Source organism: Oncorhynchus tshawytscha, linkage group LG17 (assembly GCF_018296145.1).
Source record: "Oncorhynchus tshawytscha isolate Ot180627B linkage group LG17, Otsh_v2.0, whole genome shotgun sequence".
In the NCBI taxonomy this organism is placed as follows: Eukaryota; Metazoa; Chordata; class Actinopteri; order Salmoniformes; family Salmonidae; genus Oncorhynchus; species Oncorhynchus tshawytscha.
Genome location: NC_056445.1, coordinates 8,079,039 through 8,103,877, shown reverse-complemented (window position 1 = coordinate 8,103,877; position 24,839 = coordinate 8,079,039). Strand labels below are relative to the sequence as shown.

The following is a 24,839-nucleotide window of genomic DNA, read 5'->3' as shown; positions in this document are numbered from 1 at the left end:
ACCCCATTGTGTAACCAACTCGCTCTTGAAATAGCCCTTTCATTCATCACATTGTTCCTGTGGGGAACAGTCCTGTCCTGAGTATCCTGTCCTCTCCCCTGGCCTGGGAACTCAGAGGAAATGGGGCTCCTTGAGTTGCAGGAGTGGGACGGGCACTGTGGTACAACATCATTAATCAATGTTCTCATGTTCATTCGTCACAGTTCAGGTTGGGATTTATTAAATCCACCGTTTTGTCTCACAGGGGTCTGTCAGTGTCCCCACTCACTGACATTCTTTGTTCTGCAACATGAATCGTGCTGGAAATGTTTGAAGCAGATGTAACACATATGAATCTTTGATGATGCAGTTGTACTTGAGTTATCTCAAAGATAGCAAGGCAACTATGTTTTGTCCTGGGTCCATGTAGGCCACAGCACAATGATATTCAATAGACACAGCCACTGCAAGCTGTTACAACTTCTTGTATGTACTTGGTCTGATATCGTCATTTCTTCGCTGGTTCCCTCTTATCATTTTGCCTTCAAGCCCAAAGGGACAGGATCCTACTGACAAGAACACCAATTAATTATCAGAAACTATGTCACAGATTTATTTGACCAAACTACTGTAAATAATATATATATATATATATATATATATATATATATATATATATATATATATATATATATATAATAATTATGCTGTGCATTTCATTTCTCAAATACTGCAAATGCAGATATTGAATCATAATTCTATCAAATATATATGTTAAATTTTTTTATATATTTTTTTACCTCATATGAACAGAATAGACATAAAAAAACACAATCCCACCTCCTGGTAGAGTTCATCCTTCTCAAAATAAAAAAGCATCACTTTGGTGTCTAAGTTCTTCATCTGGGATCCCTCGTGGTTCAGTATGATTCCCCTCCATCCATCTACAGTCTGTACAGTGTCCCCAGTCCCATAGCTGAACAGCAACAGCCCTGTGTGTTACAGAAGCTCCATTTATACCTGGTGCTAACGTGTACTTTCTCCTGATTTTGTCCACATTCTGATTGTGCCCACATTTGTAGACAGGTGTCGACAATCAAAATACACATTGGGAACTGATTGTAATTATATCTTTCTGGCCATGTATAGACAGTTAATGCAGTTTTTGTATTCTGATAATGGAATTACAAACAAATCATGCAGCTACACCTACATTTAAATGTGTCTCCCTTGTCCATATTGTGTCTGGAATCGGATTCCCCTTTGCTGCACTATATTCAAATGCCAGTAAGCATGGCAAAGGCATAGGCAAAACATGAGGTGGCATAGGCAACATTTTATAAGAGCCCTGAATGCTGATTGGCTGACAGCCGTGGTATATCAGTACACCTCGGGTATGACAAAACATTTATTTTTACTGCTCTAGTTATGTTGGTAGCCAGTTTATAATAGCATAAAGGCACCTCAGGGTTTTGTGGTATATGGCCAATATACCACGGCTAAGGGCTGTGTCCAGCACTCCGCGATACCACACCCCCTCGTGCCTTATTGCTTAATTATAACAATGTTTATAACTATAGCCAAAAATATATATATATTCTAAATATAAGCCAGCTGGCTAGCGTTTGAGGCCAGCAAACACGTTCCTCACACGATAACCACTGTGCAAAAACTGTTTGAATCAACATTGTTTCCAACTAAAAAAAATAATTCAATGTGGTGATGTTGAATCAATGTGGAAAACTTATTCGATTTGAAAAAAGTAATCAAAGGTCATTTTGTATTTTTTTCACCCAATTTATAACCTAAATTCAATGATAGGTTTGAAATATTTGTTTGATTTCACGTTGAATTCACTTTAGCAAATGTAAAACAAAACTAGACGTTGAACTGACATCTGTGCCCAGTGGGTAGGAATGTATTTGCTCCACAACGTTGAAATAAAAAGGTGACTCACACAAGTTTCTGAAGACTTGCGGCGGGAATGCTGATGACATCACACACCTTGTGCACTTTTGGTAATGTTGGTGTTTCATACTGGAGAGGGAATGCAAAACAACGACGCTGGACAGAGTGGAATCAGGTGTATCAAAAAGGCAGTTTATTGGTCAAAGTCATCTTGTTCTACATCGTGCACGGACCTAAGGAATGTGACTCTGTGAGGAGTCAGAATAATTAGGCTGCTCAGCCAGAGTTTACAGCAGAATGTATACACAGAATAATGTAGGTGGAGTCTCGTCGTGTTGGTCTTCTGACTGGTCCTGAAGAGTTGGAGGCGGGCCTTGCTCTAGCCAGAGCGGGCCCCATTGGTGCACAGCAAAGTCCTTTGCTCTTGGCACCCAACCAGTAGGGGGGGGGGGTAGAGTGTGAGTGTACAGTGCTTCATGAGATGTATGTGTGTCAAGGAAGCGTGGATTTTAGGGACTGGTAATGTCTGCTTTAGGCTCAGGTGTTTCCTGTTTATGCAGGAGTGCATGTAGGGTTCAATGTCAGTGAGATAGCTTGGCACTTCTAAACTCGTTAGTGTTGCAGGCTGCTCTTTGTAGTTTTACAGGGGAGTATATTTGCGTGATGGCAGCTGTGTGTCCTTCGGATAATCATGTTATTGCACGTAGGCTCTAAACTTGACTGAGGACACTGGGCCCAGAGTTATCTGAGGGCATCCGGTTTAACCAGAGCTTTGGTCTGTTAGTGATGCTTGATATTATTATTTATATAACAGTAACCTGATCGTATCCAGACTGAGAAGAAAGCCGGACACAATGCGTCCCCAACCAGTTCCTGAGGGGGTCAGCCTGATCTGAGCACAATCAGACCTCAATGCGGACCTTTGTTCGTCTAGACGGCTGCTTTTACACAGGCAGACCAATTCTGCTATCTTTTTTCACTAATTGGTCTTTTGACCAATCAGATCAGCTCTGAATAAGATCTGATATGAAAAGATCTGCTAGGATTGGTCAAAAGACCAATTAGAGGAAAATATATCAGAATTGGGCTGCTTTTGTAAATGCAGCGAACCTGTTTTTTCAATGCAATCATTGTGTTCTGATAGTCGCATCTACGTATTGAGTGTAGTAATACCCTCTAACCACCTCCAGAGGTAGTCAGACACGCATTTTTATCTGGTCGTGTCTAGTTAACACAGCCACAAAGTCATAATAATGGATAATCCTTGCCCATTTCTACAATGTATCTTCTTAAAATGAGATTTTCTACCTAAACCTAGCCTTAAACACACTGATAACTTTATGCCTAATGTTAAATTAAGACCAAAAAGCTCATTTTTAGACTTTGTAGCCAATTTAGACTTTGGCTGTGGGGATCTGACTTTGTATATGTGCTAACTATGGATATTTTACAAGTGTCAACCGATATGGTGAAACCATTTAATTCATCATTATAGCACCCAGTAAAATGATTGGCAATTGACACCATTGACTCAAGGCATCAATAATTGTCCAATCATGATACTCAAATCATTATTTTTTAAACAATCTCCCAAATAATGTTAATACTTGGAAGGACCAGGAAAATGTGGTCACAATGCAGACACAATGGACGGATAACAGACACATTTTAATACCGCATGTTTGTGACAGAACATGATCAGATAGTAATTGGATCAGCTTGATCGGATAATAAAAAATCACATCTTAGCGCAAGGTGTAAACGAGGCTATTGAGAAGTGGTGTTGCTGTCTGGAGATAAGGGGAGTGTGCTAAAACACTGAGACCTAAATCTCAAGCTCTAGGAGATATCATGATGTACAGTGCATTCGGAAAGTATTCTGTCACGTTACAGCCTTATTCTAAAATGGATTAAATCGTTTTTTTTTGCTCATCAATCTACCCCATAATGACAAAGCAAAAACAGGTTCAGAACTTTTTTGTACATTTATATGAAATACAACAGAAATAATAAATGTACATAAGTATTCAGACCCTTTACTCAGTACTTTGTTGAAGCACCTTTGGCAGCAATTAGTCTCTAGTCTATTTGGGTATGATGCTACAAGCTTGGCACACCTGTATTATTTAATTGTTTACTCCACTGCTATGCTTTATCTTGGCCAGGTCGCAGTTGCAAATGAGAACTTGTTCTCAACTAGCCTACCTGGTTAAATAAAGGTGAAATAAAAATAAAACATTTGGGGAGTTTCTCCTATTCTCTGCAGATCTTCTCCAGCTCTGTCAGGTTGGATGGGGAACGTTGCTGCACAGCTATTTTCAGGTCTCTCCAAAGATGTTCGATTGGGTTCAAGTCCGGGCTCTGGCTGGGCCACTCAAGGACATTTAGTGACTTGTTCCGAAGCCACTCCTGCGTTGTCTTGGTCATTGTCCTGTTGGAAGGTAAACATTCGCCCCAGTCTGAGGTCCTGAGCATTCTGGTTTTCATCAAGGACCTCTCTGTACTTGGCATCGTTCATCATTCTCGGGATCCTGACTAGTTTCCCAGTCTCTGCCAACCCCATGCTTCACCATACAGATGGTGCCAGGTTTCCTCCAGGCGTGACACTTGGCATTCAGGCCAAAGAGTTCAATCTTGGTTTCATCAGACCAGAGAATTTTATTTATCATGGTCTGAGTCCTTTAGGTGTCTTTTGGCAAACTCAAAGCAGGCTGTTAGGTGCCTTTTACTGAGGAATGGCTTCTGTGTCTGGCCACTCTACCATAAAGGCCTGATTGGGGGAGTGCAGTAGAGATGGTTGTCCTTATGGAAGGTTCTCCCATCTCCACAGAGGAACTGTCAGAGTGAACATTGTATTCTTGGTCACCTCCCAAGGCCCTTCTCCTCTGCTTGCTCAGTTTGGCTGGGCGGCCAGCTCTAGGACGTTGGTCGTTCCAAACTTCTTCCATTGAAGAATGATGGAGGCCACTGTGTTCTTTGGGACTTTCAGTGCTGCATACATTTTGTGGTACCCTTTCCCAGATCTGTGCCTCGACACAATCCTGTCTCGGTGCTCTACGGACAATTCCTTCGACCTTATGGCTTGGTTTTTGCTCTGACATGCACTGTCAACTGTGGGACCTTATATAGACAGGTGTGTGCCTTTCCAATCAATAGAATTTAACACATGTGGACTCCAATCAAGTTGTAGATACATCTCAAGGATGATCAATGGAAACAGGATGCACCGTAGCTGAATGTTGAGTCTCATAGCAAAGGATCTGAATACTTATGTAAATAAGGTATTGCTATTTTTCATTTAATAAATGTGCTAAAATTTCTACCACCCTGTTTCGCTTTGACATTAGGTGTTGTGTGTAGATTGATGAGGAAAAATCATGTAATCCATTTCAGAACAAGGCTGGAAAGTAACAAAATGTGGATAAAGGGGTCTGAATACATTGTAGGTGGGAGGTTATGGGCTACTCATAGTTTTGTTATTTGGTAACTCTGATTCACTGATAGTGTTACCTAGGCATGTGTGCTTCTTACGTGCCTAGGATACACCCCATCAAGTGATTGCTATGCAGTATGGACATGAGAATTTGTCTTTCGGTTGAACAAAGAGCACAGTTGAGTTGTTGACATTTCAGTGATCAAACACAGCATATGTTCCTGATATTGAATACATTGCATAGTTTATTTGCAAAAAGATGCTATCACAGTATAAAAAGTATTAGTGAGAAAAATAATGCATGATTTGCACCTAACTTTAGCTGGTTAGAGCAATGGTCATTCTTTCTTCTCTGTAACAGTCAATGTAGTAAAATAATAATGCATCATTTCTCCTAACTCTGGTTGGAATAATCTTTCTTTATTCTCTGTAGTAGTCACTGTTATAATAACTTTGTGAATATTAAATGGGCAAACGCATGAGGAAAACTTGAACAAATCACCCAGGACTAAATACGCTGGAAAACTGTTGTTTGTGGCCTATGCTTCATGAGTAGAACAATTCCTAAGTAAGTAAGTAACTAGATATTCAATCAGGGAAGTTAGTGAGCTCGTCTTTGCCGATGTTTCCTCCACTGAGGATGACCACCACGTTCCTCCCAGCAATGTCAGGGATTCTGTCGTTAGCGATGGCTGCGAATGCCGCGGACCCTGACGGCTCCACCAGGAGCCCCGCCCTGTACAGGGTAGACACGGCAGCCTTGATCTCCTCATCGCTCACCAGTACGATCTCTTCAACGTAGCGCTGGCACAGCTCGTAGGGCTGGGTGCCTGGACAACACACCAGGCAGTTAGCAATGGTAGATGTTTTAACCTTTACGTGACTTATGGTACAAAGCACATCAGGGAGTTAGCACAGGTAAAGAAGGCACAATTCACAGATTTGTTTGCTTGGCTATGGTTCATTCCAGATGAAGACAAAGTTGTTCCCTCTTATGTCCTGATCTTTTAGGATTTATTTAGGTCTAGCCAATGTACTGTACCTGCAAAAGGTGGAGCCAGTCCTGACGCGATGCTCTTGGTGTCCATGCCTATAGGCTTCTTCTCGATGAAACTTTTGTACATGGTGCAGGCTAATGAATCAAAGACAGGAAATGAAGGTCAACAAAATGGTCATACTGTATATCAACCCCTCAGTATATTGTCCCATGTGCATGTTCATGTATGTCAGTTTGTGGTGTATCTTAGTTGTAAAAAGCCCTTCCTGATATCGTCTTGGTGAGATTTAAACAACAGGTGTTATGTACCTCCTTCTGGCTCTACCCCATAGATCCTTGTCTTCTCGCAGCCGGCCAATTTGATGGCAGCAGCCACCCCAGCCAGTAGACCTCCTCCTCCACAGCACACCACCACTACATCAGGCTGGGGCATCACCTCCAGTACTTCAAAACCTAGACTACAGCACAGAGAGAGGGGGAGGGAGAGAGGGTGGGGAGTGAGAGAGACAGACAGCGAGAGACAGACCAGCATTTTATTTTCCCTCTAAAAGAGGAAGCTGGTTGTGTTGCCTTGTTCGGCTGTTCTATACCTGGCATGTCCTGCAATCAGGTCCAGGTCGTCATATGAGTGGAGGAACGTCATGTTTTCCTCCTGGACACAACGATTCACCACGTTCATCAGACAGGTTGTAGGCACCCGTTCCACCTCACATCCAAAATTCTGGAGCGAATGGACCGATATGTTTGGTTATTTTCAGACGTGTCATTTTAGATGATACAATTAAAGACTGAAGCAGTCAATTGGAAACAAGAACCTGACTTGTATTAGTGTAGATCTGGATACAGGGGCTGTCTCTGGCATCACCACTTTCCCCTTGGAGCCGTAGTGTTTAGAGGCATACGCAAAAGACTTCCCATAGTTCCCTGCAGACATGGTGACAAAATGGGCTCCTTTTGGTCTCCTGGCAAACTGGTTGGCCACTCCTCTTATCTTAAACGAACCTGGCAATTAACACAATGACATGAAACTGCTGTTATTGTATCACTCTCAATGTCCAACATCAACCATGTCTATCGATATATTTACCACAAAACAGCCTACATTATTAACTGAAACTTGTACAGTAGGAATGTAAATGTGTCTGACTAAGGCATCTAATTCATACAGAAACTCACCAGTTCTCTGCATGTTCTCCAGTTTGATGTGGATGTTACAGGGGATGTTGAGCGGTAGTGTTGTTTGGCACCATGGGATCATAGGAGTGTTGATGACTCCCAAAGGACTGGTCCTCACTGTCTCTCTGGCATCTCTTAGCAGATCCAAAGTGATGGCTTTCACTGATAGTGGCACATCCACCATGCTGGAAGACAACCACAGAGTTGTATCAGTGGTTCGAAACGGTCTTTGGTGGGATTATCCTAAAACCAGTCATTAATTTGCATAGAAAACAACCTCTCACTCAACATCAACAAAACAAAGGAGGTGATTGTGGACTTCAGGAAACAGCAGAGAGTGCACCCCAGCTTCAAGTTCCTTGGCTTACACATCACTGACAAACTGAAATGGACCCCCCACACAGACAGTGTGGTGAAGAAGGCTCAACAGAGCCTCTTCAACCTCAGGAGGCTAAAGAAATTTGGCGTGTCACCTAAAACCCTTACAAACTTTTACAGATGCAGAATTGAAAGCATCACTGCCTGGTACGGCAACTGCACCACCTGCAACTGCAAGGCTCTCCAGAGGGTGGTGCAGTTTGCCCAACGCATTACCGGGGGCAAACTAGCCACCCTCCGGGACACTTTAAGCACCCGAGCCCACTGCCTGTTCACCACCGCTATCATTCAGAGAGCGAGGTCAGTACAGGTGCATCAAAGCTGGGACCGAGAGACTGAAAAACAGCTTCTATCTCAAGGCCATCAGACTGTTAAACAGCCATCACTAGCACATTAGAGGCTGCTGCCTATAGGCATAAACTAGGAATCACTTTAAGGAATGGAACACTAGTGACTTTAATAATGTTGACATATCTGGCATTACTCATGTCATATGTATATACTGTATTCTATACTATTCTACTCTATCTTAGTCCGTTCCGTTCTGACATCACTCGTCCATATGTACATAGTCTTAATTCATTCCTACTTGGATTTGTGTGTATTGGGTATATGTTGTGTAATTTATAATATATTACTGCACTGTCGGGGGCTAAAAGCACAAGCATTTCGCTACACCCTGCTAATCACGTGTATGTGACCAACAACATTTGATTTAATGAGAAGGATTATACTTATGACTTGCTTAGCTCCTTTCCACCATTAAACATTATATATTGTTTCATTCGTCTGCTCTGTTAATACTTGCAAAAATAGTTAACGTTAATGAAATCACGTAACACAAAATGATCTCACCATTGATATGGTGGAACTGTTACTACAGATTTACACATTTGTGCAATATATTCCACTTTTGCAGGTGTAACAGTCAATATAATCAGAGACATGTATAATTCTTGTCAACGTACCTTGATACTTTCGAAAAATATATGCAAATGTGTGGATTTTCGAGATTTGTATCCAATTTACGGAGCAGAATTTCAACAGCTCCGTTATGTTTACACAGTGTTACAGTTATTCTGGAGGTAAAGCCACACGCGACTTGTTTCTAGTCGGACATTGTTTTGAGACGGAACGAAGAAATGGCCGCGTCTATCCGAAAAAGTTAAGCTGTAACCTGAATTAGTCAATTCAAAACGTATTTTCCTGGCAAATAGTTGCGACAAATCATGGGTGTCGTGAGACATGTAGTGTGCGCGATGTCTGGGGGAGTTGACAGCTCTGTAACGGCTTTGTTACTCAGAAGAAGAGGTGAGACGTTTCTTCACTGGAACACTCAACATTAACGTTAGCTAAACTCCTTGAGACGATACAAATAAACTGACATTTAAAAAAAGAGTTAACGGAATATGTTTTATTTTATATCTAATGTTTACTGTAAGTTTCACGTCTTCCCATTGGCTTGTTTTATTGACAGGGTACCACGTTACTGGAGTGTTTATGAAGAACTGGGATTCCCTGGATGAGAATGGGGTGTGTTCATCCGAAAAGGACTGTGAAGATGCCTACAAAGTGTGCCAGAATCTGGACATACCTTTCCATCAAGTGTCCTACGTCAAAGAGTACTGGCACGAAGTGTTCACGTAGGTATCTTCCTTAATTAGATGATTGTTAAATCTGTATAATTGGAACAGTTGTAGCCCGGCTAAGCAGACAGCTGCACTCACCTTAATTGAAATAATGTGAGTTATCACGGGATTAGGTTGGTGTCACAAGGCTTGATCTGGGGTGTGTTCATTGTCTTGCAAAGGAAACCGTTTACCGTTTAAGAACCAAACAGAGAAAATGGAACGAAATGGGAAGCGACCTATCTGAATTTGTCCAATAGAAACACACATTTTCGTTGCAAAACGTTTTCCGTTTGCAACAGAATCTGATAAATGAATATACCCCAGAAGGATGGGTATAATTTGTGGAACGTTCCAACAGGAATCTGATAGTGAATATACTCCAGATGGATGGGTATAATTTGTGGAACGTTCCAACAGGAATCTGATAGTGAATATACCCCAGATGGATGGGTATAATTTGTGGAACGTTCCAACAGGAATCTGATAGTGAATATACCCCAGATGGATGGGTATAATTTGTGGAACGTTCCAACAGGAATCTGATAGTGAATATACCCCAGATGGATGGGTATAATTTGTGGAACGTTCCAACAGGAATCTGATAGTGAATATACCCCAGATGGATGGGTATAATTTATGGAACTTTCCAATAGGAATCAGTTCCAAAAACTTTGTAAAGTACAAGGTTGCCAACAAACAACGCATACAAAGTAGCATAATCAATTCACCTAGCTAACGAATAGGCATCAACTCACCATGTAGCGTATTCTTAATGTTTATCCATAGACTACCAGAGTGAGGACAGACATTTTTCAGCATGAACGTGGTTAGTGAAAAACTTAATGAAATAGCCCACTCCCTACCTGGTATCTTATTCTACCGCTATACAACTTTGTATGTGCGTTGTTTGTTGGCAACCTTGTTATTTACAACGTTTTTGGAAGAGATTCCTGTTGGAACGTTCCACAAATTATACCCACCCACCCCAGATTGCTCTCTTTCTCAATCTCTGACCAATGTCTCCTTTCTTCAGCAATCTTTTGAAGGAATATGAGAAGGGCAGGACACCAAATCCAGACATTCTGTGCAACAAACACATCAAATTCAACCACTTCTACAATTATGCCATCAACAGCTTGGGTATGTAGCATAATAATGCTCAGTATTACTATGCATTATATTATGAAAAACATCTGAGTATGCTAAGACCTTCAAGTACCATTAAAGAAACTGAGCTTGTACAAAATAAAAGACAATATTGTGGTTGTTGCTGATTTCCCCCCTAGGAGCTGATGCCATGGCGACAGGCCACTATGCCAGGACATCTCAGGAGGATGAAGATGTCTTCCAACAGAGTCATGTGGCTCCTCCCCCTAAACATGTCTTCAGAGACCGCTTTGAGATCCGGAACCGTAAGAATAACAAACTCCTCTCAACATCTTTCTGTGCTTTTCTCATACCAATGTTTTATTATTATTATTATTATGTCAATCTTACCTCTATAACAATATGGAGACTTTGGGTGCTTTCACATACAGTGAGGGGAAAAAAGTATTTGATTCCCTGCTGATTTTGTACATTTGCCCACTGACAAAGAAATTATCAGTCTATAATTTCAATGGTAGGTTTATTTGAACAGTGAGACACAGAATAACAACAAAAAAATCCAGAAAAACGCATGTCAAAAATTTTATAAATTGATTTGCATTTTAATGAGGGAAATACGTATTTGACCCCCCCTCTCAATCAGAAAGAGTTCTGGCTCCCAGGTGTCTTTTATACAGGTAACGAGCTGAGATTAGGAGCACACTCTTAAAGGGAGTGCTCCTAATCTCAGATTGTTACCTGTATAAAAGACACCTGTCCACAGAACCTACACAAGGCTGGAATGGGCTACAAGACCATCGCCAAGCAGCTTGGTGAGAAGGTGACAACAGTTGGTGTGATTATTCGCAAATGGAAGAAACACAAAAGAACTGTCAGTCTCCCTCGGCCTGGGGCTCCATGCAAGATCTCACCTCGTGGAGTTGCAATGATCAGGAGAACGGTGAGGAATCAGCCCAGAACTACACAGGAGGATCTTGTCAATGATCTCAAGGCAGCTGGGACCATAGTCACCAAGAAAACAATTGGTAACACACTAAGCCGTGAAGGACTGAAATCCTGCAGCGGCCGCAAGGTCCCCCTGCTCTAGTAAGCCCATATACATGCCCGTCTGAAGTTGTCCTCTGAATCATTCAGATGTTCATTGGCATCTGGATGAAAGTGTTGTGGTCAGATGGTTTTGCCACCAAGTACTAAGTCATGTTTTGCAGAGGGGTCAAATACTTATTTCCCTCATTAAAATGTAAATCAATTTATAACATTTTTGAAATGCGTTTGTCTGGATTTTTGTTGTTGTTATTCTGTCTCACTGTTCAAATAAACCTACCATTAAAATGATAGACTGATCATTGCTTTGTCAGTGGGCAAATGTACAAAATCAGCAGGGGATCATATACTTTTTTCACTCACTGTATCCCCTTATGATCCTGGAGCGTTTGGTACCCTGATCAGCGCTATAAAGTATGTGTGAAATGCAAACAAACCCTGGTTGAAATGAAACCTGGACCTGCGTGAGTAGCGGATCCAGGACCTAGGTACCAGGTATTGTGACGCGACTCGCGCTGCCGCGTGGCCACTTTTTTGCCCGTTGTAAAGAAGCTAGCTCGCTAACGTCGTGTAGAATGTGCGTCTTGCTAATCACACCCTGAAACGGTTATTTTCAGGCCTTGTGAAATCAAAATATGTTCTGTAGAATTCTCAAAAACGGTCCAGGGTACCGAGTTTTATATATGTGAAAGGCTTTTATCTGTAAGCCTGTAGACATTTGATATGTGTAGAGAAATTCAGGGAACTTGAATGAGTACCACCATTGGTTATATTTGATATAGGGACCAATCATTATTGGGCTGTCATTAGATTGGTATCTCAGATTTTTAACCCTTTGTTATCTCCGTTGAAGCGGTGAGGTTGTACCAGGGAGCGGACCGTTTTAAGGACCAGACATTCTTCCTCAGCCAGATTTCTCAGGATGCTTTGCGGCGTACAGTCTTTCCCCTATCGGGACTCACCAAAGACTACGTGAAGAAGATTGCAGCCGAGGCCGGCTTCCAACACGTCCTGAAGAAGAAAGAGGTAACTAACCACACAGACCGATACACTGCCCTCTGTATGTACTGTATTTGGGCATTAAAGCAAAAACATTTACATTTGTCTCTGTACTCCCGCATTTTCGATTTGAGATCAAATATTTCATATGAGGCGACAAGTACAGAATGTAAACTTTAATATGAGGTTAGAAATATGATTTAGGCCTCTCAGACCTAGGCCTTGTAGAAACAGGGTCAATCAAGTTAGGTCTGCCAAATTAATGTAGTCTTGGAAAAAATACATCCATCCAGCCATAGAGTATAGCCTTATCATCATCATAAGTGTAGTTTATAACATGCACAATTAGAAGCATCAATCTACACTACCGTTCAAAAATTTGGGGTCACTTAGAAATAAAATTGATCAGAAATACAGTGTTGACATTGTTAATGTTGTAAATGACTATTGTAGCTGGAAACGGCTCATTTTTTAATGGAATATCTACGTAGGCGTTCGGAGGCCCATTATCAGCAACCATCACTCCTGTGTTCCAATGGCATGTTGTGTTAGGTAATCCAAGTTTATCATTTTAGAAGGCTAATTGATCATTAGAAAACCCTTTTGCAATTTTGTGGGCAGCTTCATTAAATTGTACCCACAAAACACCAGTCTCAACGCCAACAGTGAGGAGGTGACTCCGGGATGCTGAATTCTAGGCAGGGTTGCAAAGACAAACCTATATCTCAGACTGGCCAATAAAAGGGAAAGATTAAGATGGGCAAAAAAACACAGACACTGGACAGAGGAGGCCTAGAACAAGGACATTTCTAAGTGACCCCAAACCTTTGATCGGTAGTGTATATAGTTCAAGCTTGACTAAATTCAAGCCCAGTAACTTTGCTCACCGCATCCTCCTTCAATTGTCTCGTCTGGCTGCCACGAAAAGCCCCCACCTTGGAGACAGTCAATCACATCATTGTGGAGCTGCTGATCTGCTCGAAGTGTGAGCTTGTGTGTTACACTGTCCAATCTGAGTCTCAAACATGAGCTGAGCGCATGATCTGAGGCTGTTTGGTCTCTTGGGCATCAACTTGGGAGAGTGGACAGTGCATTATAGACAAAGCGCTGCATATATTGCCAGAAAAATAACACATCTGATTATTTATTACATTTTTTTGCAGAAAAAGGGCTGCATCCATTAAACAGTAATTCAACTTTGCCCGGCCTTTCTTTATCGGCCATTTTCTCAAAATGACCTTTTTCTCAGCCTTCAAAGGAGGTACATTTACATTATTCCACACACTGGTTCTTAGGACTTATAACCAGACTTGTCCAAAGGCCTTTTTTGATATCTTGTGGCGTTTTATCTGTAAGTTTTATGCAAAATATCGCCACCGTCACCCCGACAGTGTCATTGCCGTTTGGTACACCAGAAGTACATTAATTTCCAATGGAACGCTGCGTTCGACTTGCAGGATTGTGTTGCAGAGTCAGTTGGACTACATTCTGTGTGGTGCATAGGTTGGATTTATCGATCATATGTGTGGACCTCTTGACAAAAATGGCAGCAGGTGAATGTTGAACTTTTGTCGCACACACATCCAGATGATTCTGCATAACATTTTGCGCAATGACGTTGTTGGTATGATCAAGGCGTATGCATCCGTCATACGTGTGAAGTGTTTTATATTTATTGAGGATTTGCATATTTTTAAATCAAAATATTTTACTTTTAATACTAAATATGTTCTATGTATACTTTCAACTGGTAAAGTTTCATTCTGATATGAGTAAAGGGGAAAAATAGCCTGTTAGGGTGTGGTATCTGGTCTTAATGTGCATGCTACCATGACTACGGATAATCATTCATGAATAATGACGATCATACCCCCAAAATCATGAATAAAGGTCATACCCTCCCAAAAATGCTAATGTCCCCTGTTATTGATACACTATTAGTGAATTTGTCCAAATACTTGTGACTTCTTCACATGGGGGTGGGGACAAGTGCTTTCCTTTCTCAGCGGTAAAATAAATGTATATGAAAATAGCCTAAAAGAAAAAAAGTGACATGCTGTACATTCACCTCATATGAAACATTTGATCTCAAATGTAAAATGCTGGAGTATAGAGCCAAATGTAAAATGTTAGTTTCGCTGTCCAAGTACATACGGACAGGAGTATAGATAAAGTATTGATCATCATCTCCTCTCTCAGCTGCCTACAGATTAACGAAAGTTTAACATCATTTCATTGCATTGTTGTTGTTTGGCCTACACCCTAATTACACTGTATTGACATAGATTACATCTTACGAAGTCTGTTGTATTTTTTTCGTGGACTGTGTGGCAACACTGAATATCATCTGTTTCCAGAGTATGGGCATCTGCTTTATTGGAGAAAGGAAATTTGAGGATTTCATTCTAGAGGTATGAATTCAAATACACACACACACTGTATGAAGAAGAAAACTACTGTATGAAGTTCATTATTGAGATACACTGGTCATAGTAATAAATAAACATGTTTGTGATAATATCTGCATTCCTGTTTTTCTGTCAGTATTTAGAGCCAAAACCGGGGAACTTTGTCTCCATTGAGGATGGGAAGATCATGGGGGAACATCAAGGTAATGCTGTGTGATATCCCCAGTGGTATCTTCTATGGTAGTGCTTGTCCCACTATCCTTATAAGAGTACTGCTCTTCCAATAGTAAACCTTTACATTAACTACTAGTTCTCTGCCCCTTCTTCCTTTCAGGTTGGTTCACCCTGACACTAGGCCAAAGGGCTAGGATTGGTGGGCAGAGGGATGCATGGTTTGTTGTGGACAAAGACATTACTACTGGAGAAGTGTTTGTGGTAAGGAATGGTTTCTACCTCTTCAATACTGTTATACCTAATTGTGTCCTAAACAACTGGCCCAACTACAATACAGGCAGATCTCCCACCTCCTTGCTGTTGATTCTCAATGGGATTCTGATTCTAAACTCCCTAACATCAGGGTCCGACCACCAATCACCCGGCTCTATTCAGAGACACGGTACGAACAGATCGTTTCCATTGGATAACGGAGGACCCTCCCACTGAGCTGATCCAGACTAAGATGATGGAGTGTCACTTCCGCTTCATCCACCAGATGCCTCTCAGTGAGTGAAATAACAAGTTAGGGCCAGACACAATTTGTAAGGATGTGTCATTAACAATACCTTTACCTCCCGAGTGGCGCAGCGGTCTAATGCACTGCATCGCAGTCACAGCGTCGCTACAGACCCAGGTTCGATCCCAGACTGTGTCACAACCTGCCGTGACCGGGAGTCCCACAGGGCGGTGCAAAATTGGTCAAGCGTCATCAGGGTTAAGGGAGGGTTTGGCTGGGGGGGGCTTCACTTTGCTTATCGCGCTCTAGCGTCTCCTTGTGGTGGGCCCGGGTGCCAGTTGAATGGTGTTTCCTGGTTAACGGGTTATGCGGGCGGGTGTTATAAGGAGCACGATTTGGCGGGCCATGTTTCAGAGGACGCATGACTCGACCTTCGCTTCTCCCGGACCCATCCAATCGTAATTGGATATGACAAAGTTGGGGGGGAAATAACAATACCGTTACCTCCCATACGGCTTAAAAAACAGCTTTATTGAGTCAAAAATGTACACTTCAAAAGTGTTAGTGACATGTTAATGTGTTAGTAACATGTTAATAACATAGTGAGGTTGTTTATCTCCAGCCCCTTGCACTGTGACCTTGAACATGGATGGCTCTGTGTGGATCATGCTGTCTCAGCCGATCAGAGCACTCACACCAGGACAGGTAAGCTCTCTGTTTCCCACACATAGTAAGCCACCTGTCTCACCCTTTTCAGAGTTTGGGCAGTTGGTTTCATTACTTTCTAGGGATGTTTTGTTCTCAGAAGAATTTGAACTATGAGTAACATTTCTTTAGGCCATTTTCAAATTGATTTATTGTCGTTAGGTCAGCTTTTAAGAGTAAAGCCAACCCATGAACCATTACAGTGGTTTTAGTTGAGCTGGTGTGTTAGTCCCAGTGTGTTATTCCTTAAGATCCTGATTAGCTAGCTAACAAAGGTCTATCATAGGCCCAACAAACGTAGCCAGCTGCTCCAGTGCGTCTCTGGTTTCTCTGACAGGGATTACTCCAGACTCTAGTCAGGGTACAAAGAGCCTTGTCCACGCTTGGATTAACCCCCTTTCTTCATGCGCTATCCCATAACCCACTGCTCTGAGAGAACAATATGGCTGAGGCGCGTTTGTCTTCGAGCTCTGGGCTCGAGGCCAGAGTGAGGGTAGATGAAGCGATAGAGAATAGTGGTGTGTGTATGCGCTCAAATGTGGAGGTTAGTTCAGAGGGACTAGGAGTTAATATTCAGCATTAATGTCTCCCACTAGCATCAATTTACTGTGCCCGTCTCATCTACCTCAACATTGACCCGAATAGCCTTGCGTCAAAGCTTCCGTCAATGCCTGCTCATCACTACCCTCCCTTCTAATTTCTCCATATTCACTTCGCTCATCTCCCCCAGTTTGCAGTGCTGTACAAGGGGGATGAGTGCCTGGGAAGTGGGAAGATCGTCCGTCTGGGCCCCACAGAGCACACTCTCCAACAGGGGCGAGACCGCATGAAGGAAGCCCCTGTGGCCAAGGAGAGGACTCCGGAACCAGCCAGCTGAGCCTGAGAGAGACTTCCTAGAAACAGACCTAAGCCCAGGCCTATCCACTGTCGATATGGACCTAACCTTACATTGCAGACTTCAGTGGACAAGACTACTGTACTTCCACAAGCCTTATCCCATTCTCTGAACCTCTACTAAAGAACAGAAGAGCACACTGATCATGCTTTCGGACCTGTCCACTCGCCATAAAACACACACTCAAACTTCCTCTGTACTGTTGCCCTCAGTTAATACTTCTTCCTATTAGGTTACTTGTGATGTACATCATTATTTAATAGTGTGGACTGTGTACAACCATGCACATGGTAATTCATTGTCTAATTTATTTATTTGGACAGATTATTACAAAATGTGAAATGCATATTAAAAAATGTATGGCTTTTGTGAAAATCCAAACAAGTCGAGTGCCTGTTCCTTTGGTGCCATTTCACCTAAACACATTTTGGATTGAACCGCATTCTTTTCAACTACTACAAAATATGCAATATGTAAATAGAGAATAACTTGAATTCAGAACTGAAGAGCAAGTGATTAAACTTACGATTGTTTTAAATTATAAGTGATTTCTTGCATTTTTGTGGCCAGCAGAAAACCTCACTGAAGAAATCAAGCTAAAGTATGCGTCACTTCACTATAACCTCTGTGGCTACTGTTTCACGTCCTCTTCCTCCCTCGCCACAAGGGGGCGAACACGTAAAACTTATACTTAACCTATACTTTGCCTATGCACTGTTTCTGGTGGTTAAATTAATGTAATTTATGTTATACCAGGTGGAATGTACAGGTAACTACCAAAATAATGGAAACACTGGAGTAAATTTAGGATACAAAGTATGTTGTGGTTCCTGAGTTAATTAAGCAATTAACATCCCATTATGCTTAGTTAGGGTGTATAACATGCTGGGGAGCACATTATTTTGGCTGCCATGGCTATGCCCCTATAGGATGACAATGCCCCCATCCACAGTGCATGAGTAATCACAATGGTTTGATGAAAATGATGTAAACCATATGCCATGGTCGTCACCAGATCTCAACCCAATTGAACACTTATGGGAGATTCTGGAGTGGTGATTGAGACAGTGTTTTCCACCACCATCTACAAAACACCAATTTATGGAATTTCTTATGGAAGAATGGTATCGCATTCCTCCAATAGAGTTCCAGACTCTTGTAGAATCTATGCCAAGGTGCATTGAAGCAATTCTGGCTCGTGGTGGCCCAACCCCCTTTTAAGACACTTTATGTTGGTGTTTTCTTTATTTTGGTCGTTACCTGTACCTGTTCAATGGCTTTGCAGGTTATGCATTATTTAGGTCCATGCATACCTTGGTGATGTGATATCCATGGGATTAAAACCTACAATTCGCCAAAAGTTGTGATTGAATCAGTAGCAACCTGTTATTCAGGGCCTGTTTTGAAACCCACATTTTTAGCTAAAAAGAAACTGTTAACTCGAAACTGCTAAATCTTGACTTCAAGACAACTGGGAGTTCCGGAAAAAAGCTCAGACTGGAAATACGCTTTGAATGGTCATCCAACTCGGAATTGAAAGTCAGGAACTCGGGCCTCTTTCTAGAGCTACGACCTGAAGATCAATGACGTCATCATGATTCGACCTTGTTTTTTTCCAGAGTTCCCAGTTGTCTTGAAAGCACCATAAATCCAGAGAATGCCAGACTTTGATGACAAAATTTGCCCACGAAGGACAACTGTGCCACCTTCCTGTTCAAGTGAGCACAGCACAAGGTAAGTCCAAAAATATCTTGAATGCTGCTGAATAAATGATGTAATATGCCAGAGAGCTGTATACTGTAGCTAAGAAAGTAATACTAAGTGTATGATGTGTAGTAAGCTGTTAGTAGGCCATGTGCCTCACCCTAATAATTTGGTCTATTTACCCCTCTTAATTTCCCCTACTGTTGAGACTTTGGTGCATATAACCCATTTAAGAGAAATGTAGTCATTGAATTTTGTAAGAGCTTTCATTGTCTGCTTATATGTCCCACTTATTTATCCTATGGTTCTGACTTGGTGTACAGGAAGAACACTGTAAGAACGGCCCATGTTCTGAATTCTGTCGCTGTACATTTGAAAAGTGTTAAACAAATAGTTATATTAGCTACGTCCATCCTAGCCTGCTCATTAATGTCTTATTCGAAATGACGGATTGCCTCTTATCTGCTTGTCGCCATAGTTTGTAAATTTCAATTGGTATTAGAAACCACATTTGTTTAAGCAAGTCAGCCATATCAGCTATGTTTTTTTTTTAAAAGGCATTAAATGAGGCTGAGTGAACTGTGTCGCTGCCAGACAAGGCTCCGTTGATAGACCGGTGTAGCAGTGGTAAGGTGTTGGGACAGCTTTATGTGTAGGTCGTCATTGTAAATAAGAATTAGTTCTTAACTGACTTGCCTAGTTAAATAAAGGTTCAAATAAAACATGTAGGCCCTAAAAGTTTCTGGGTGCAGTTTGTCACCCTTATAGTGCAGTTCATTGTATTGTTTAGTGGTGTGTTGGTTTAGCTGGCATGCATCCCACTTTGTTTTTTGCCCCACCAAGATTTACATGCTAAAATCGCCACTGGAATGAATTAAAGCAGCATACATTACAAATAGGTGCAACGGATACTTTTTCGTTAAACAAGGCTACGTTGACATGGATACCAACATAAATGGTAGGATGGAGGAAGCTATGGATTATAATCTAATTTCAATGGATGATCTGGAGAGTTATGCATATTCTGAAAATAGATCATTCATAAACTGACCATAAATGTGTATAATCCAACTCCATAATACAAATCCAAGCACATGGGCCAAATCTAAATCACTCAATTATTTTCAACTATTTATTCAGAATTGATATGCAAATGTTGAGCTCTAGACTACTAACCATGACAATAGCGATTCATTGTCCAAATAGCTTACTAATAACCTTTTCCAATAGATGGTTGTGTGCTAATGTACCATTTTCCCCAGGTGACAAACACAATACACAACTTTAATCTCTAAACATCGGGCAAAGTTTGAATGACAACCAAACTAGTTTCATAACAAAGTTCTAGTGGTCCTCAAACACACAACGCGCGTGGTAACAAGCTCTCTGTATTGTCATGGCAATGGTCCGAAAGCGCATTCGTCAACAGCTCAGGACACTTCCGAATGTCCATGAGAAAGATCCCCTGCGAAAGTGTCCCGGTGAGCCGAACACAGCAGGTCTATGTTAATCAGCTCTCAGAGGAGGGGGAGCGGTGGAGCCATTTTGTCGTCATTTAAAACTTTGCTCGTAGATTCATGTGACTGCGCTCCGTGGATACTATGGATAATAAGTGTCGTTTCCACTTTAAAACTTCACCATGAAGGATAAAAGAAAAAGGGAGAGGGATAGTTAATGCTTGGGTGGAGATGTTTCGATTAAATTGAATGGGATTTGTTGGAGTTTAAAACCATGGAATTACCGATGTATTGGATCTGGGTTTGTGTTCTATTCAATGTGCCCTTGCTGGGATGTTTCGAGCTACACCTTTCGGAGACGTTACAAACTGGGACCGTTTTGGCAAATTTGTCCCTGGGGCCCGGTTGGACTTACAACATCGACAGGACTTTAACTCCTAAATACATTCAGAACTTTTTACAAGTGGAATGGCAAGAAGGAGCTCTCCGTGTGTACCGAAAAGTGGGTTGTGTGCGTTTATTGAGGAACCCGGTGCCTGTCTATATCAGGATAGGGTCGTTGACGTCTGAAAATTTTGTTTTGACACATTTCAATACATTTGTACACGGACAAGACTGTTTTATCAAATACAAGAGAAAGAGCACAATAGGTAAACTCGACATTCACATCAGTTACCTTTCCAAACTGGAAGCAACTTCCTGCTTATCCGCAGGTAATTTGCTTGTGAATGTAACAAAACTTTTGCCTGCCTTTACGCGAAATACCAATTTTTCTGCCTCCTCATGTACTACTGGGAAAGACTTGAGAGCAGTTTTTAAACATGGCAATCTATTGCTGGACGAAGACTACTGTTTGGGACACGGAGAGGTGCATTTGCATTGTACACTGCGTGCTCTGAGTGACCGGAGAGTCCGCGTCTCCGTGCGCGTGAGTTTGCGGTTGGTGACGGTGGTTGAGGGAGAGACCCATGGGCAGTTATCATCATCACACACCATCCAGATTGTGCCTGGCAAATGGAACCACCGAAAACGGAGAAATGTGAACACACCTCCCCAGTTTCAGCTCCCCAACTACCAGGTGTCTGTTCCCGAGAATGAACCATCAGGGACCCGCGTCATCACACTGAAGGCCACTGATCCGGATGATGGAGAGGCCGGTAGAATAGAGTATGGAATGGAGGCCCTCTTTGACAGCAGATCCAACGACTTTTTTGTAATAAACCCTCAGACAGGTGCTATTACAACAGTGCAGCCTTTAGACAGAGAGGTCAAAGACACACACGTCTTCAAAGTAATGGTAACGGACAACGGCTCCCCACGGCGCTCAGCCACGTCTTACCTCACCGTGACGGTCAGCGACACCAACGACCACGGGCCGGTGTTCGAGCAGACTGAATACCGGGTAACCATACGGGAGAATGTAGAGGTGGGCTTTGAGGTCATGACCATAAGAGCCACCGACGGAGACGCACCCTCCAACGCCAACATGGTCTATAAAATCGTCAACGGCGACGGAGTGAACGCGGGTTTTGAGATCGACCCGCGCCACGGACTAGTGAGGATCAGAGAGCGGCCCGACAGAGAGACCATGTCCCAGTACCAGCTAATTGTGGAAGCCAACGACCAGGGGAAAGACCCTGAACCCCGGAGCGCCACGGCCACCGTCAACATCTCTGTAGAGGACGAGAACGACAACTACCCCCAGTTCAGTGAGAAACGTTACGTGGTCCAAATCCCTGAGAACGTGGCCGTCAACTCTAAAGTCACCCAAGTTCAGGCCACAGACAAAGATGAGGGGAACAACGCTAAGGTCCACTACAGCATCATCAGTGGCAATGTAAAGGGACAGTTCTACATCCACTCTCCCACTGGGGTCATTGATGTCATTAATCCCCTGGATTACGAGATGATTAGGGAGTATAATTTACGGATTAAAGCTCAGGATGGTGGCAGGCCTCCGTTGATCAACGGGACTGGGATGGTGGTGGTCCAGGTGGTTGACGTAAATGATAACGCTCCTATGTTCGTCAGCACGCCGTTTCAATCCACTGTGCTGGAGAATGTGGCCATTGGCTACTCAGTAATCCACATCCAGGCTATAGACGCTGATTCTGGGGATAACGCCCGTCTGGAGTACCATCTCACCGACACCTCCCCTGGTTTCCCCTTCATCATCAACAATAGCACTGGGTGGATCACGGTCGCCACGGAGCTCGACAGGGAAACCACCGAGTTCTATACCTTTGGCATGGAAGCAAGGGATTGTGGGATGCCTGCGATGTCATCCTCAGCCAGCGTGAGCATCACGGTCCTAGATGTGAACGACAACATCCCGACCTTCACAGAGAAGGTGTATTCTCTGAAGATTAATGAGGATGCTGTGGTGGGAACCAGTGTGTTGACAGTGACAGCCGTTGACAGGGATGTAAATAGCGTGGTAACCTATCAGATCTCTAGCGGAAACACCAGGAATCGTTTTGCCATCACCAGTCAGAGTGGAGGCGGGCTCATCACCTTGGCGTTACCCTTAGACTACAAACAGGAGCGCCAGTACGTCCTGACGGTAACTGCTTCGGACGGCACACGTTATGACATGTCACAGGTGTTCATCAACGTCACGGACGCCAACACGCACCGTCCCGTGTTCCAGAGCGCCAACTACCAGGTGATGATTAGCGAGGACCGGCCCGTGGGGTCCATTGTGGTCATCATCAGCGCCACCGACGAAGACACGGGTGAAAACGCTCGCATCACATACATCATGGAGGACAACGTCCCCCAGTTCAAGATCGACCCCGACACGGGCGCCATCACCACCCAGATGGAGATAGACTACGAGGACCAGGCATCGTACACGCTAGCCATCGTCGCCAGGGACAATGGCATTCCTCAGAAGTCCGATACGACCTATGTGGAGATAATAATCCTGGATGCCAACGACAACACACCTCAGTTCCTACGGGACATGTATCAGGGGACTGTATTTGAGGACGCACCCGTTTACACCAGCGTGCTCCAGATATCTGCCTCCGACAGGGACTCCGGGTCCAACGGCAGGCTGAGCTACACCTTCCAGGGTGGAGATGACGGGGAGGGGGACTTCTTCATCGAGCCTTACTCTGGCATCATCAGAACAGCCAGGAAGTTAGACAGAGAGAATGTACCTGTGTATACCCTGAAGGCCTTCGCTGTGGATAAGGGGATTCCTCCTCTCAAAGCAGCGGTGGACATCCAGGTGTCTGTGCTGGATATCAACGACAATGCGCCCGTGTTCGAGAAGGACGAACTGTTTATCTACGTGGAGGAGAACAGTCCCGTCGGTTCCGTCGTGGCTCGGATCAGCGCCACCGACCCAGATGAGGGAACCAACGCTCAGATCATGTACCAGATCGTCGAGGGGAACATCCCAGAGGTCTTCAAGCTGGACATCTTCAAAGGCGACCTCACCGCCCTCACGGACCTCGACTACGAGTCCAGAACCGAGTACGTTATTGTGGTCCAGGCCACGTCCGCTCCGCTCGTCAGCCGGGCCACAGTCCACATCCGTTTAGTCGACATCAATGACAATGACCCGGTTCTGCAGAACTTTGAGATTATCTTCAACAACTATGTGACCAACAAGTCAAATAGTTTCCCCTCAGGGATAATCGGGAAGGTACCTGCCCATGACCCAGACGTGTCGGATAAACTCCACTACAGTTTTGAGTCGGGGAATGAGCTGAACTTGCTAGTGCTGAATGCAGTCACGGGGGAACTGAAGCTCAGCAGAGACCTGGATAACAACAGACCTCTAGAGGCCCCCATGACTGTCTCTGTCTCAGGTAAGAGCACCTCAAATGTATACATGCAAACGGGTGATCCACTTATTACCATGTCTTATTATTATTATTAACTATAATTACCTGTCTTATTACCTAAAGAAAACGACTTGTTCATAAATCATATTCTTCTGGACTTGTATTTAGAGGTGTAAAAAAAAGGCCTATTTTCCTGCTGGCAGAGTTGAATGAGTAAGCAAAAGAATTTATTCAAGATGGCTATCTCAGTGGTGATTTGCGTGGTCTGGTATGACCCGAGAGAGTTGAATGAAATGAAGTGAAGAAGCATTTGAAAGTAAGCTATTTTGGGTTTTCTGCTCTTTCCGGCCACCTGAAATAGTTTGCTGCTTGCAGAGTGGAATAAGTGTAAGAAATATATGTGAGAGAGAAAATAGATATTATATCTATCGTCTGGAACTATGTGTAGATGACTGCGTGTTCTATGGAAGCAACGCAGAGCTTAGGCCCTAGCCGAAGTGCTGTATATGTTTAGTGAGTGGTAGTTGGAAGGTGTAATGGTGTCTGGT

General features: G+C 43.0%; 3 protein-coding genes across 6 annotated transcripts in view; 2 read left to right on the top strand and 1 right to left on the bottom strand.

The window, feature by feature from the left end:
- Window positions 1–5,536: 5,536 nt before the first annotated feature.
- On the bottom strand, window positions 5,537–9,615 carry srr (serine racemase). 2 transcript variants are annotated; one of them, XM_024376839.2, is made up of 7 exons: window positions 9,466–9,615; window positions 7,494–7,678; window positions 7,138–7,319; window positions 6,908–7,038; window positions 6,627–6,775; window positions 6,363–6,452; window positions 5,537–6,150 (listed from the first exon to the last, which is right to left on the bottom strand). In XM_024376839.2, the coding sequence occupies exons 1-7, from the start codon at window positions 9,471–9,473 to the stop codon at window positions 5,909–5,911; spliced, it is 987 nt and encodes a 328-aa protein (XP_024232607.1). In that variant the 5' UTR covers window positions 9,474–9,615; the 3' UTR covers window positions 5,537–5,908. The 2 variants fall into 2 exon arrangements, with proteins under 2 accessions (XP_024232607.1, XP_024232608.1); XM_024376840.2 differs by lacking the exon at window positions 9,466–9,615 and adding an exon at window positions 8,840–9,008.
- trmu (tRNA 5-methylaminomethyl-2-thiouridylate methyltransferase) lies at window positions 8,948–17,874 on the top strand. Its single transcript, XM_024376838.2, has 11 exons — window positions 8,948–9,182; window positions 9,349–9,514; window positions 10,536–10,642; window positions 10,789–10,914; window positions 12,507–12,679; window positions 15,010–15,063; window positions 15,197–15,263; window positions 15,395–15,495; window positions 15,638–15,782; window positions 16,356–16,438; window positions 17,169–17,874. Exons 1-11 carry the CDS (start codon window positions 9,101–9,103, stop codon window positions 17,313–17,315), a joined length of 1,251 nt encoding a protein of 416 aa, XP_024232606.1. The 5' UTR covers window positions 8,948–9,100; the 3' UTR covers window positions 17,316–17,874.
- Window positions 17,875–20,562: 2,688 nt separating this feature from the next.
- The window catches only part of celsr1a (cadherin EGF LAG seven-pass G-type receptor 1a), a 121,888-nt gene continuing 117,611 nt past the window's right edge, over window positions 20,563–24,839 (top strand). Inside the window, exon 1 of one of the 3 annotated variants that reach the window (XM_042300062.1) lies at window positions 20,563–24,315. In XM_042300062.1, the coding sequence (XP_042155996.1) occupies window positions 20,769–24,315 (3,547 nt within the window). In that variant the 5' untranslated portion in view covers window positions 20,563–20,768. The remainder of the gene's footprint in view (window positions 24,316–24,839) is intronic. The other 2 variants (XM_042300060.1, XM_042300061.1) reach the window with 2 other exon arrangements.